The sequence below is a fragment of the Trifolium pratense genome, linkage group LG6, assembly GCF_020283565.1.
Source record: "Trifolium pratense cultivar HEN17-A07 linkage group LG6, ARS_RC_1.1, whole genome shotgun sequence".
Taxonomy (NCBI): Eukaryota; Viridiplantae; Streptophyta; class Magnoliopsida; order Fabales; family Fabaceae; genus Trifolium; species Trifolium pratense.
The window spans coordinates 32,478,413-32,493,493 of record NC_060064.1 but is presented as its reverse complement, the minus strand read 5'-3'; the positions used below and the strand labels follow the sequence as shown (position 1 = coordinate 32,493,493).

Genomic DNA, 15,081 nt, shown 5'->3' with positions numbered 1-15,081 from the left:
TGCCGAACAAGTTAATAAATATAGAAAGTTAGATGTGAAAAATTTTGAGTTTAAATTGAAAATTCTCTATTCCTATACATTTATTATATGTAAGTGTAAATTCAGGATGTCAACAGGTTGAAGAATGAGAAGAAGATACTTTACCGTTTTTTTTTTTCCACCATCTAAAATACTGCTATCTTCATCTCTATTCCCCAATTCATATAGTACTCTGTTCTCATCCCCGAATCTCAGGTCGGTCTTTCATCCCAATAAAAAAAATCTTCACCTTCAAATTTCCAAACGAAATAATCCGCACATACGAATACAATTGACATCCGTTTTAAAATCAAATAACTTAAAAAAAAAAAATCTTACAACTAACATTGTATTACTATTATTTGTGAGTCTTAAAAACATCAAAATTTATCTATTAAAAAAAACTGCATTACCATTTTTTTTACAACCTTATCATTAGTAGTACCATGTCGGTATGAAACTATACATACCATGATACCTTTAACTTAAAAGGAAAATGAAAAACTACTAAAATAAAAGATGAAATTATTTATCCATCTCAAGTAACGCCACGTGCTATAGGGTGGGCCCTATGATCCACACGTGTGTAAATCTTGTTGAACCAAGAGTACTATTTTTCAGTTAAAAAAATACCAGTAAATCAGTTATGAAATTAAAAAAAAAAGAAAAAAAAAATAAAAAATGATTGATTTAAATCTATAAGAATACAAGAATCGGTTAAACCCTGAAAGCAATGGTAATAAGAAAAAAATTACAAAAATCTGTATAGAATCAAAGTGGAACTGAGCCTCTCGTCGGATCTGATCTCTCCTCCGCCTCTCACGGCGGAGCTTCCACGCGCCGCCGAAGCTTCTCGCCGATAAGGTTTTTATACTTTCATATTTTCAATCTTTCATTTCCAGAATAACTTCAAATCTGAATTTTGCATCGGAGGATCAATTTCTTTTGTTTTTTTTACGAATCGAACTATTTGAATTTTTGTTTTCTTCATTTTGTATTTTTCTGAATTAGAATTGAAGATTGATTTATGAAATTATGATTTTCGTTTTTGCAGAGATTATTGAGAAAGTAAAGTGAACGTCTGAACGATGGGTGAAGCTTTTGGTGGTGAAATTTGCAGCATGTTTGATCTTTCAGGAGGTTGAAGCAGGCGAGAATCTTATCTTATTTCATTATATTCTATCAATTTCTTTGATAATAATTTGATTAATTTTTTTATCATATAGTACTAACTTCTAATTTTAAAAATATATTCGTACGATTTTGAATTTTCTATTCAATATCTATGAAAAATATTTGTTTTTGTGTGGATTTCTAAATTTTATAATTATATTAATTTTTTGACTAAAAATAAGTTTTTAACTAGTCAAAAAATAATTTTTTATATTAAAAATTTTCTAAGAGCAAATAATAATAATTAAAAAAAGAAAATAATAATAATAATAATAATAATAATAATAATAATAATAAATTAGTAGTATTATTTTGTGGATTTCATTATTGTGTTCTAAAATTAGTACTAGCCACTTATTGTTGTCGGATTTGTTTGGATCATATTATTAATTTGAAGAAATGTAGGGTCCAAATCCATTATTGTCATAGTACTTTTGTTGGCATATGGATTATGGATATAGTAGCAATTTGTATGATTGTAGTTCCGATCTATTTTAGTTGTCGTTTTAACTTTTAAGGTTATTTACACGGTGTAATGATGTAGTTATTTATATTTTTTCTTTAATATTCTTAACTATTTCTCATCTTATTCTTAACGATATATAATGTAAAACTTTTTTACAAATGCATCTCGCCATATCAATATTTGTAAAGATATTTCAATAGTTAACAAAATATCATCATGGTGTAATTTGATTGAATGCATGTACGTAAAAACTTGACACTGTCGGTGCATAGAAATTAATCTCCTTTTTTGCAATATATATATACTTACAGATAATTTTAACAATTTGAGTTTTGAAAACGACGAATAAAAAAGAACAATTTTTTATATAAAAAAATTACACTTAAGAAGGGGATTAAGATCTATTTTTTAACATAAATTTATTGTGGACTTGAAGCTTGACATAAAATGATTCTTTTGCTAGGATTTATGTGTAGTTTGTCCTTACTCCTTATATATATAGTGATAGTCGGTTTGTCTTTAGTTGAGTGGTTAGGGAAGATAGAATTTTAGTTATTAATTTGAACAATGGTTTAGAAAACCATTTATTTTTGGGCTGATTATTCATATAGGAAAGGTAAGGTAGAATAAATACACATTTCATGACGTGGTTTATATTAGTTTGAGTGAGAAAAACGAAATAAATTACTGGACCCGTTTGCAAACACTGTTAAAATTACATCATTCTTTCCCACTAACAGTTCTAGTTCAATTATTTACCTCTGATTTATATTTGAAATATCGATTGAATCTTTTTCTTTTTAACAAGCTAGCACTAATCTGATGCTGCAGTCTCTGGTTAACATTGATTTCATTTGTTAAGAGTAACTAAGGTAAGATGTCACTCTTTGTATTGCACTAATGAAGGTAACGTACATTAACTTTCTTTTCTTTCTATTAAAATGATTGGTTTGATATCTTATAATTCTTTAGTTACTAATTCAAATCCTTTGTTGAATTCATATGCCTGCATACAGGGTAAAGTTTATGCATCCTTTCCCCATGATTGACTGAATATTAAGATTTTGATAATGAATTTTTCTTTGTTGGCTAATATTTATTTTGTACATATCTATATAGTTACTTTTATTTCCCTATTTTTGATTAGCTTCTGTTGTCAGGTGGCATCTCTAATGTAGCGATTTGGTCGAGTGACATCTGTTATACCGTGTAACGAGTTCTTATGTAAGAACCTTTGGTGTTTTCCAGAGTGACTATGATTGTTTATGGAAAAAACTCTTCTCTGCAATATCAAGTGCCAGCATTTGAGTTGCGTGTTTGCTTGGGAGAGAACCTCAGTTCCGCTGGCATTCGACTTTTCCACTTCTCCTTTTCCTTGCATATATCCTGATTCCGACACCTGTTTACATCCCGAGATGGCGGCTGCAACCTTCAAAGGAACTCCTAGTGAATGTTTCGGGAATAAGAAAATGGAAAGAAAACCTTCTGGTAGAAGACGTGTATTTGTTCAGACTGAAACCGGGTGTGTTCTGGGCATGGAATTAGAAAGGAGTGACAATGCGCATACTGTGAAGAGGAAATTACAGGTAGCATTCAATGTCCCAACCGAGGAAAGTTCACTTATATGCGGCGACACGGTCTTGAAAAATGATCTAAGTGTGGTTAGAAATGATTCTCCACTTCTTCTCACCAGGAACTTTTTACACAGGAGTTCATCTACTCCGTGCCTTTCACCGACTGGTAGGGATCTTCAGCATAAGGATCAGAGTGGACCGATTGAGATTATTGGTTGCTCGGATATGTTATCTGGAACTAAAAAACTGGTTAAGGATATTATGATGGCAATAAAAGGTGGTGTCGTACCGATCCCTGTTCAGAGTGGATTAGGAGGTGCATATTATTTTAGAAACATTCACGGGGAAAATGTCGCTATTGTGAAACCAACTGATGAGGAACCATATGCACCAAACAATCCAAAAGGCTTTGTCGGTAAAGCTCTAGGACAACCAGGATTGAAAAGGTCGGTGAGGGTTGGAGAGACGGGTTTCAGAGAAGTTGCAGCTTACCTTCTTGATCATGATCATTTCGCTAACGTGCCTTCTACCGCACTCGTGAAGGTTACACACACTATTTTTAATGTTAATGACAGGGTCAACGGTAATATGCATCCTAACAAGGAGCAAATAAGCAAGATTGCATCACTGCAGCAGTACATACCTCATGATTTTGATGCCAGTGATCATGGAACTTCTAGTTTCCCTGTTGCTTCTGTTCATAGGATCGGAATTTTAGACGTACGAATCTTAAACACGGACAGACATGCAGGAAATCTTCTGGTCAGGAAGCTTGATGGGCTTGGAAGGTTTGATCAGGTCGAGCTTTTTCCTATCGATCACGGTCTCTGTCTGCCTGAAAATTTGGAAGATCCTTATTTTGAATGGATCCACTGGCCCCAGGCTTCAATCCCTTTCTCTGAGGATGAACTGAAGTATATATCTTGCCTAGACCCATTTCGTGATTCAGAAATGCTTAGAATGGAGCTACCAATGATTCGAGAAGCATGCTTGCGGGTTTTGGTTCTGTGCACTTTATTTCTCAAGGAAGCAGCTGCCTTTGGTCTTTGTTTAGCAGAAATCGGCGATATGATGAGTAGGGAATTTCACTGTCATGGTGAAGAGCCTAGTGACCTTGAGTTGATATGTATTGAGGCAAAGAAACTGTTCGATCATGAAGATATATCATCTTTCGAGACAAAAGTAGGAGACAAAGATGTGACCCTTTTTCAGTTAGAGAGCGAGGATGATCAGGATTCAGATTTCGCCACAAACATAGAAGAGAAGCCAACAGTCTTGGAACCTTCTCAATTCAGAACGAAAAACGAAAACTGTAGAATTAAGCTTTCTAAACTACAGGAGAATGTGATGGAGGACGAAGAGGCTGAGAGTGAAGGCGAGTTACCCTTAGGTGCAGATGAATATACTAATATCTCAAAGCTATCTGTGTCGGTGAAAAATGCAACACTTGATGAGGAAAGTTGGCCGCGCTCAGGTGTAAAGCAAAGGAGTGATGGAACATTGGTTGGGACTTCATCTGGAAATACCAGTGTGAATGAGCTGGTTTCAAGTTCAAGTTTTGTGAATCTGACAGATATGAATGAAGAGAAGTGGAATCAGTTTCTTGAGAATTTTCAAAGTTTATTGGTACCAGCTTTTGTTAATTGCAAAGAAAGGAATGTTGGTAAGAGGCAGAGACAGAGGCTTGGAACCTCATGCCAGTTTTAAAGGCATTACATATGAAATATGGTTTGAACAAATAAAGTTTTAGAGGCTTGTGCAATGTGTCACACCATGGTATACCTTGAAATATATATAGATATATAGTTGATCAATGAAAGTGTGTATGTTGAATAAGTGAGGTTACATGCCATAATAAAAGTGTGTATACCAATGTTTTTCTGGAGATTTAAATGATAAATGACATTTCTTGTGTGGTTGGTTTGTTGAGTTTCATCTTAGTGTTTTCTCTTACGTGTGTTATCTTTTGTTATGTTAATTAACTAGCAAAACAAGAGTTTTATAGAGGGAATCAAAGTCCAAAACTAGTAAAAGCTAGGTTCCAACAAACACCTTTTCCACTTGTTATTCCTTATGGTATGTTAAAAACTTCTCTTAATTAAACAGATGAATAAATTACAAGCAAGAGACAAAAGAATAAACATGGCCAGGGAAGCAGTTGGAATGGTACATCTCATACTATGGTGGAATGATAAGAGAAAGATTCCTATCGTCAAAAATTGAAGAGGATCTTTCTCTTCCCAAGTTGCTTTGGTGTTGGGTAAATCCTCTAATTGTACCAACAATTGACGAAGGAGCCTAGATGTTGTGCGAAGGATGTGGCACCCCACAACGCGCATTGAGGCGCTGAAGAATCAGCTGACTACTTGATATACTAGTGGCGAGAGGGGGTGGTAGTGTGGGCGTTCAATGGTACCATTTTAGTTTGAAAACGTGAATGCATGATGGGATGAATCATTAGGGTTTGGTGGCAAGGTAATTTGTACACAATGAGGCCAACAATGCAAAAAATAGGGTACAAGCTAGCTGAAGTATCGTTTGGAGAGCTTCAAAGAGGTACTATGGTGTCTGATGATGATAAGGGCGATGAGTGATTGTCAATGCATGAAGTATGTTCAATTAGTAGTGTTGTGTCAAGTGTCTGGTGAGTTAAGTCTCACACATTGTTTGGAAAAGTGGAGGGTTGAATACTTTATAAGTGAGAGGACTCTAAACCTAATGTCTTAAGATTTTGGATAAATATGTGGTATCCATCTCCCTTGTGTGGTTGCTCTTAATCCGATCCTAAGTCTTTTTTAAGTATGAGATTCTACATGTGCATCTTCTTTTAGATAACCCATTATATTATAGATGCATCTTCGTTTGACAACAAAACACATCCTTCAATCTATTCAATGTACACATGTGATTAAATCATCTTTCAATCTCATAAAATTGGGACTTAGAAATAAATCAATCATACAAAATCGGCTTTAAGATGAAGACTGTTTCTACTTATAAACTCGTGTTCAATTCAGGCCATCCCACATTTGATATGGTATTGTTAACACAAATATATTCAATGGAGTAATGACGTAATAGATAATCATTGCTTGTTTCTGTAGGTTTCTTCCACTAGGTAATCATATTTGAGATGTGTTGGATGCTAAAAGACAAGTATCTCTTCCACAAGCGACTTTCGGGAGAAATACAAGGATGGCGAATGGATCCTAGATTTGTTTCACAAGAAAGTTGGAAATGTGGGGAGATACTAGTTTTTTTGCTAGGCATTTGGTATGGGTCGGTTTCGTTACGGGAGGCTTTCCCTCGGTTGTATAGTTTGTCAAATCAACCTCAAGATTCCATTAGAGACATGGGGAGTTGGAGGGTGATGTGTGGGTTTCGAAGCTAAAATGACGAAGACCTGGCTTTGTTTGGGAGGAAGAGTTACACAATAGATTATTTACCATGTTGGCATCCACAATAATTTTGACCCAAGTAGACTCATGGATATACCGGCTTGATAACAGAGGTATGTATTCAGTGAAGGTCAATTATTTACACCTTTGTCAACTTTTGCCTCGTCCTCTTCTTTTTCTTTGGATGCCCTCACCGTCGAAGTGTGGTAGGTATTTGGGAGTGTTGGTCTTCGTCAAAGGTTGTTTATTTTTCTTAGCAAGCTCTTCTTGGGAGGCTTCCGATGAGATGGAATTTAGCTAAAAGATGAGTTATTCTTTTTGGTGTCCATGCAAGTTGTTCCTTTTGTGATCATAAAATTAAGTCGGAGGATCATCTTTTCTTGCTTTTCCCGTTTACTTGGAATATTTGGTTGGAAGTGTATGATTGGCAAACAATGGTTTGGATTATTTGACGAACAAGGAATGATACAATTTTCGCTCATAAAGCTCACGATATTAAAGTAGCGTTTAGAGAATTAAATAAATCTCATGGAAGTGGATTTTGGCAAAAAAATATCGCTCTCCTTATTTATTTTATGAATGAAATGTAAATCCATTATATTGTTTTGTTACGTAATGGTTGAGTTTTATCGCCACTTTATTTATTTTATGAATGAAATGTAAATCCATTATATTGTATTGTTACGTAATGGTTGGGTTTTATCGCCACTTAGGGAGTCGTTGCCTTTTTTCCTTTGTGTTTGGTGACTTTTTGGATTGTATTGTTAGAATACTACTTGTACTTAGCCGTCATTGGTAGGTGAGTATCACTTACACTTTAGTCCAATCTTCACTTTTACACGGGCGCGCACACACTTTTTGGAGGTTAAAAAAAACAATTGGTAGGTGAGTATCACTTACACTTTAGTCCAATCTTCACTTTTACACGCGCGCGCACACACTTTTTGGAGGTTAAAAAAAACAAGTATCTCTCTCAGCCGAGATTAACTTTAGTTTGTCATGTTGTGTGAGTCTAACTTTTTTTGTTAGACTCAACTTTCTGATGATTAATCATATAATATTTCAATCGCTCTTTCAATTAGAAATATTTTATCATTTGTTTTTATCTTAACGCGATGATTCTCAAAGAAATTGGACATTAATATTTCAGAGTTGGACAGAAAGGTTTGTAAAATCCAAACAAGAATTATTCCAAGATAGGATTCGAACTCGAGTTTCCTCAACTATTAAAATAAGCTAGAAGATAGGTGCCCTTCCCATATATGAACACTAACATTATCTTGTTGCCTAGTAAAAACAAGGTTTAATTATAGTTTTGGTCCTCTTCTCACTCACGAAATTGGTCCTCCCATTTTAAAATCACTAATTTTAGACTTAAAAATGGAGATTTAATATATTTTAAATGACATAGCATACAACTTGATGATGTAGATTCATCCAGGAGGATTAATTATTACATTTTATTAATTAAATTATAAAAATGAATAATTTCTGAAATTGAAACCGAAATTTAATTTTGATGAGTTTTTTTGCAATTTCATAACTTTTGGTTATTCAATATCTTCAAGTTGTATGTCACATGTACATCATTTAAAATATGTTAAATCATCATTTTTAAATACAAAAATTTAATAGAAAGACCAAAACTGGTTGATTTTAAAATAGAAGAAACAATTTTATGAGCAAGTGAAAATATGAGGATCAAAATTGTAATTAAACAAAAAATAATAATATAAAAGTTGTAATTTCTAACTAGAATGGCTCTACAATCATCTAATATAGAACTATATCCAAATCTATAATTAGATTTGACATTGTGAACTTAATATCGAGTTCAATGATGACCCCCTCAAACTTGTTTTTGTTCCATTGCTGACCTACAGTTATAATTGTAGTAATTAATCAGATTGAAACTAAATAAACCAAAATTTGACATATTATTTTACCCGAAACAATATGACATAACAAATATTTAGAAATTATTTTAATCAGATTGAAACTAAATAAACCAAAATTTGACATATTATTTAACAGCCGCCGCTCCCCCTCTCTTCTAACCCTATTTTGCTTTTCTTCTTCATCATCCACCAAGGAGGGGTGGTTTTTGGGTCAATTTTTGACCCAAAATCACCCCTCTAAGTTGTTTTTTTATTTTCTTTCCATTTAAATAAGTGATTTCACATAAATTAAGTTTTTTAGTTTTGTTTTTCTTGTTTTGTGATTTCGTCGTCTGAGTGCGGCGCTTTGTTGGTGGTCGTCATTGTTACGGCGTTTGTTTGTCCGTCTTGTTGCGGTGTTCGTTTGGTTCATTTTGAAAGGTAGATTTCAATCAATTGCAGATTCGATCAATGATTTGGGCATCATCGTTGCAGATCCGGAAGCATGGACATTCTGGTGACTTTTATCATATTATATTATTTGTAGGCATATTGCAATTGCCGTTGTATGCTATTAACATGGATGCTGTGAGATTGTTTGCAGTTTCATCCTTTTTGTTTTTAGCTATGTTGAATTTGTATTTGCATGTGATGTACTGTATCAATTATTGGAATGAATGAATATCCTTATTTTGAGTCAAAAAAAAAAACAAATATTTATTAAATAAGGGTTTTTAAATTTAGAGGATCCATGATTTGCGTACACATTCAAAACGGTTCAAAGATTTTAGAGACAATTTTGATAGAAGGAAAAAACGCAAGATCATCAAGCATATCATTGCTAACCTTTTTATTTTGCACATGCACAAAGAATTCCATCGCCATACAGACTTCAGACTTGCAATTGTAACCTTCTTGGTAAAAATAAGACGGAGAAATTAGGATTATTTTTCAATTTTTGAATAATAACCCTGATTTCTCCATCTTAGTTTCACAAGATTACAATTGCAAGCTCGAAATCGATGACAATGGAATTTTGTGTCTGCACAAATTAAAAAGGTTAGAAATGGTATACCTGATGAACTTGCATTTTACATTCTATCAAAATTTTCTCTAAAATATTTGAATCGTTTTGAATATGTATACAAATCATGATCCTCTTATTTAAAAACCCTTATTTCATGAGTTTATTCCTAAAAAATTTGTTATGACATAATCGTTTAAAATCAAATATATATATATATATATATATATATATATATATATATATATATATATATATATATATATATATATATATATATATATATATATATTGCTAATTAAAATATGATTCCATTGTGATGGATTTATGGGAAGCTAGCAAGAATTCATATATTTATTACATGTGTTAGAGATGCAATATGATACTATTCGTTGCAACAATGTGAACTTAATTTGTTTACATTGAGTTCAACGATGACATTAGTTAATTTATCAAAAAAATAAAATAAAAAATGATGACATTAGTTAGACATGTGGAGCCTTTAAACATATACCTCTTGATCAAATTTAGCTGTAATTTCATCCCCTCAAACTTGTTTTTATTCCATTCCTAACCTACAGTTACAGTTGTGGTAATTAATCAGATGTATGCAATGTTTATTAGTTTAATCTTTTTGAAACTAAATAAACCAATACTTGACATATTATTTTATCCGAAACAACTCTTGCCGATGACATAACAAATTTTTATGAAATAAGGATTTTTAAACTAGAGAATCCATGATTTACGTACGCATTCAAAACGGTTCAAAGATTTTAGAGTCAATTTTAATAGAAGGAAAAAACGCAAGATCATCAGACATATCATTGCTAACCTTCTTATTTTTCACATGCACAAAGAATTCCATCACATATAGACTTCGTACTTGCAACTACAACCTTCTTTGGTAAAAATAAGATGGAGAAATTAGGGTTATTTTTCAATTTTTTAATGCACTTTTGTCATTTAGAAAATCGAAAAATAACCCTAATTTCTCCATCTTATTTTCACAAGGTTACAATTGCAAGCCCGGAGTCGATGGCGATGGAATTCTTTGTGCCTGCGTAAAATAAAAAGGTTAGTAATGATATACCCAATGATCTTGCGTTTTTCATTCTATCAAAATTGCCTCCAAAATCTTTGAATCGTTTTGAATCGTTTTGGATGTATATACAAATTATGGATCCCCTTATTTAAAAACCCTTATTTCATGAGTTTTTTCCTCAAAAATAAAGAGTACAAAAACACTGATCAATAGTTATATTAGTGATTAAATAACAAAATTAAAATTCAGATCTCAAATTGGGTTTTGAAACAATCTTACCAACAATTGGTGTGATTTTGTATATAGGATACATTCACACCATGAGAGTGAGACACACACGTTGCTCTCTTGGTTGAGCCTTCAAACACAACCTATCAAAGATTTGTTGTTGTATCAAAGACATATTTTTGAAAAAGGACTTTTGGTGGTAGGGGTGGGGGGGAAGGGGGTGTATTGTGAGTGAGCTCTCCGTTATTCAAAGTTCTGGTTTTATAGAAGATACATGCATGCCCAATACATTTTATATTATTATTTATTTTTTAATAAATACAAGATAAGTCTTAATTGGGTCCTGATTAGACACAAGATACATTGCACCATAATTTTTTTAAAAGGGATTATTAATCAACACAGATATATTAAATATAATATTTTGTATTAAAAGTATTTAATTATATAAATAAGCATATATGACTCTATTCTTTAAATACATGAATTTCTTTATTAAACATTGTGAAATTTCTCTTTTCTCAAACAATAGTTTCCATTAAAGAAAAGAGTGTCTCGGTTCAATGCATTTTATATTTTTTATTGCATTCATAACTAAATAACAAATTTAGAATTTTTTTTTTTTTTTTTACCATTTTGGCATACACAAGGTACATTGCATCTTAATTTTTTATATTTTGTATTAAAAGTATTTAATCCTATAAATTAGCATATATATGACTTTATACTTTAAAAACATTAATTTCTTTATTTATTTTTATTGCATTCATAACTAAATAACACATTTAGAAAACTTTTTTTTTTATCATTTTTGCACGCACAAGGTACATTGCACCTTGCTATAAAAAAAGAGAGGTACATTGCACCTCAACTTTTAATATTTTGTATTAAAAGTATGTAATCCCATAAATTAGCATATATGACTTTATTCTTTAAAAACATTAATTTCTTTATTTATTTTTATTGCATTCATAACTAAATTACACATTTATAATTTTTTTTTTTTTTATCATTTTGGCACACACAAGGTACATTGCACCTTAACTTTTAATATTTTGTATTAAAAGTATTTAATCCTATAAATTAGGATGACTCTATTCTTTAGAAACGTTAATTTATTTTTAAAAAATATAGTTTTAAAAAATATAGTAAAAAAAAAAAAAAAGTTCCATGAACCAACAAAGGGACAATATATGTAGGTCGCTAATTTGTCAGAAAAGCCAAGAATCCAACCGGACCTATATCATCATCTATTAAGGATGAGCTTTGAATGATTCATATAAAATATAAAATGTAGCTTTCATGAATGTGATGTTGTTTTCTAGTGTATTTTTCTTTTTTTACTAATAGATTTGATGTTAATGTATTATTTAGATTTTTTTTTAACGACAAATATATTATTAATAAAAATTAGGTTTCTGTATAGGACGAACATAGGTCAGTAAAAAAAGGGCTACAAAACTGATTCATAAAAAATCGGCTTGTAAGGTGATGATTGCTCCTACTTTAATATGTTGGGTTATGAAGGGACGATCAGAAATCATCTATATATTGGGCTTAAGAACAATTCTACACGAGTGTTGAATACCATACTTTAACCCAAAACCTTAAGGCGTTAGGTTTATGGGTCCTCTCACTTATAAAATGTTCAATCTCTACTTTTTTAAGCAATGTGAGACTTAACTCACACTTGCCACAACATTATAAACACGTATTCAGGTCATCTCACAACCGATGTGAGACTTTTTAACACACCCCCTCGCGTCCGGTGCTATTGAGCTTGGGAAGTGGATATAAATATTGGTTGATCCGATCAGAAATCTGATAGCAGATGGTCCGATGAATCATGGAGGAGACTCTGATACTATCTTAGAATTGAGTATTGGCCTAACTATATAGTATAATTAATTAATATACAATACTCTGATAAAAAAAACATATAATTGATATACAATACTGAAACTGCATGCATTCTGCATAATATTCTGCTTTTGATATTTGAAAACAAACAAACAAACCTTCTAGATAGTTGACACATGAAAAATAAAAGCTACTATAATATAAAGCAAACCTATTACCTATATCTTATACTATATATCAAGCACACTACTATAAGTTGCTAGCAACTTAGTACAAAATTGAATGTGAACCTGAAATATTATACACTATGGATTATTAGGCACATGATTATTGATTGGTGGCCTATGGGATGGCTTTCCCTTATTATTATAATCCTTATACATAAGGCTTTCAATTTCTTTTGCAGCATCAATATCTTGAGCTTCTTTAGAAATTTGGTGTTCATGCCTTGATGATTTGTCTGAGCTACCCTTGATTGGCACAACATCACAATCTTGTGAACACTCTGTGTTTGTGTTTGTGTTGGTGGTGAGACTTTTCCTTGGAATTGCAAATTTGTTGACTTTCAAATATGCCTTTTTCATCTTTACCACATGCTTCAGTTTGTTTGAATTTAAATTAGGTCAGAAATAATACATAAATTAAGAAATATAGTTAACTTTTTATAAAAATTATGACTTAGTTTTCAAAAATGTTTTACTCAGTTATACATTCAATGAAACGTGGTCGCATTATTTAATGAGTTTAAAATATATGATTTGGTCCGGTAAATTCATATGTAAAAAGTCGGAGGAACATTTGAAAAGTTGAAGTCCAAGTTTGAATCCGTAACTCTCTACTTCTACTTGTGTGTGAAAAATAAAAGTAATTACCTGGACATCATTCTTCTGTGCTTGTAATAATCTTCTGAAAGACTTCTTCAAATTAATATTATTCTCATCACCTGTGGAAGGAAGTAGATTTAAAGAGCCATACATAAATTTCTTTCATAAATAGCATAAACTTTTTTTTTAATAAGTATATATGTATTTTAAGACCTTTGATAAATAAGATTTTAATTTCTATATACATAAGTAATATGTTAGCATAAATTATATTTCATTAGATTTCCTTCACAAATATTCAAGAATATTAATATTAATTGGACCTTCATAGGCTAGCTAGGAAATTAATTGCTAGTAGTATATATATTATATACTTGTGATATACAAAAAAAATTCCATTCCTACATACATTGATGAGGTTATAGCTAGCTAGGAGATTCACTCACAAATGATTTTCACTCAATTATGTTTTGGAAGGTGATGCCTTGGTCCATGATAATCATCATTGAAAGCTACAAAACCATCCATTTTCAGCTTTCTTGTTGGTTTAATACTTTTCTTACATTTTACAATTTTAAAATCTGATCTCTCCTTTTGAAAGTCACATTTTCCATCACAATTAGTTGCACCTGAAATCTTTGAAGAAATCTCTCCTTTTCCATTTTTAGAATCAACATTAGTCTCTTCATGATGTATGGTGGTTCCAAATAGCTTCCTCATATGATAAGCTCCATTACTCCCAAAATGTTTCTAATCATTGATACATAAGAACACAATTAATAACCAACATACAAATAATATAAACCTTTTTGAAAACTAAATATTATTAACCAAGTCAAAAATAAATATTAGAGACAACACATAAAATACACTCCCTCCAATTTCATATATAACCAAAACAAACAAAAAAATCATAAGCTAAAATTATATGAAAATAATGGAAAAATAACAAAAGTTTGGAGGGACAAAAACCTAACCCAAAAAAAAATCCTTAAAGAAATTGAGTTAATCTCATTTAATTTTCTCAAAGTAAGAAATTGTACTCTCTAAATTGTTCATCATCCAAACTTATTTCATTAGAATACAAGAGTTGTAAAAAAAATATCTAAATTAATTAATAAATATTTAAGAAATAATATCATTGATATATAGTAGAATTAATTAAGTTTTCTTTATATTATTACAAAATATAATTTTTTTGTTGCTTATATTTAAAACCAGACGAATACCTTTTGAGCAGATATGGCTGTAATTTCAGTCACCTCGAAATTGTTTTTGTTCCATTCTTGACCTGCAGTTACCGTCGGTAATTATAATCTAAATATGAAATCCCTTATAGAGAATAAAATGTTGCAAGAAAATCACATCATGCAATCTTTAGATTTATTTGTTTATTTTACAATGCAGCAAATGAAAATCAAACCAATCTTTAGATGTTTTGATAACCAAATAAACAAAGTAGATATTATTTTACCTGAAACTAATGAGTTCCTTTGGACACTCATGACCAAGAGACATCCTAGTAAAAGGCTTGAGAGTAATATGAAGATGAACTTCATGATCTCAGTGTTTCTTTTTCTTATGATTGTGTTTT

General features: G+C 31.5%; 2 protein-coding genes across 4 annotated transcripts; one reads left to right on the top strand and one right to left on the bottom strand.

The window, feature by feature from the left end:
* Nucleotides 1-505: 505 nt before the first annotated feature.
* Nucleotides 506-5,160, top strand: LOC123889077 (phosphatidylinositol 4-kinase gamma 6-like). 3 transcript variants are annotated; one of them, XM_045938262.1, is made up of 3 exons: nucleotides 506-882; nucleotides 1,073-1,168; nucleotides 2,818-5,160. In XM_045938262.1, the coding sequence occupies exon 3, from the start codon at nucleotides 2,923-2,925 to the stop codon at nucleotides 4,936-4,938; it is 2,016 nt and encodes a 671-aa protein (XP_045794218.1). In that variant the 5' UTR covers nucleotides 506-882; nucleotides 1,073-1,168; nucleotides 2,818-2,922; the 3' UTR covers nucleotides 4,939-5,160. The 3 variants fall into 3 exon arrangements, with proteins under 3 accessions (XP_045794218.1, XP_045794217.1, XP_045794216.1); XM_045938261.1 differs by lacking the exons at nucleotides 506-882; nucleotides 1,073-1,168 and adding an exon at nucleotides 1,484-2,529; XM_045938260.1 differs by lacking the exons at nucleotides 506-882; nucleotides 1,073-1,168 and adding an exon at nucleotides 1,484-2,563.
* A 7,619-nt stretch (nucleotides 5,161-12,779) lies between these two features.
* LOC123889875 lies at nucleotides 12,780-15,081 on the bottom strand. The gene is made up of 5 exons (XM_045939385.1): nucleotides 14,962-15,081; nucleotides 14,717-14,778; nucleotides 14,117-14,237; nucleotides 13,536-13,606; nucleotides 12,780-13,259 (listed from the first exon to the last, which is right to left on the bottom strand). Exons 1-5 carry the CDS (start codon nucleotides 15,044-15,046, stop codon nucleotides 12,969-12,971), a joined length of 630 nt encoding a protein of 209 aa, XP_045795341.1. The 5' UTR covers nucleotides 15,047-15,081; the 3' UTR covers nucleotides 12,780-12,968.

What these genes read in the sequence shown, in the direction of transcription:
- LOC123889875 (XM_045939385.1), bottom strand. Translation starts at nt 15,046, where the DNA reads ATGAAGTTCATCTTCATATTACTCTCAAGCCTTTTACTAGGATGTCTC. An exon ending in CAGCCATATCTGCTCAAAAG is followed by an intron (nt 14,238 to 14,716) that starts GTATTCGTCTGG and finishes ATCAATGATTAG; the next exon opens with AAACATTTTGGGAGTAATGG. An exon ending in CACAGAAGAATGATGTCCAG is followed by an intron (nt 13,260 to 13,535) that starts GTAATTACTTTT and finishes AACAAACTGAAG; the next exon opens with CATGTGGTAAAGATGAAAAA.
- LOC123889077 (XM_045938262.1), top strand. Translation starts at nt 2,923, where the DNA reads ATGGAAAAAACTCTTCTCTGCAATATCAAGTGCCAGCATTTGAGTTGC.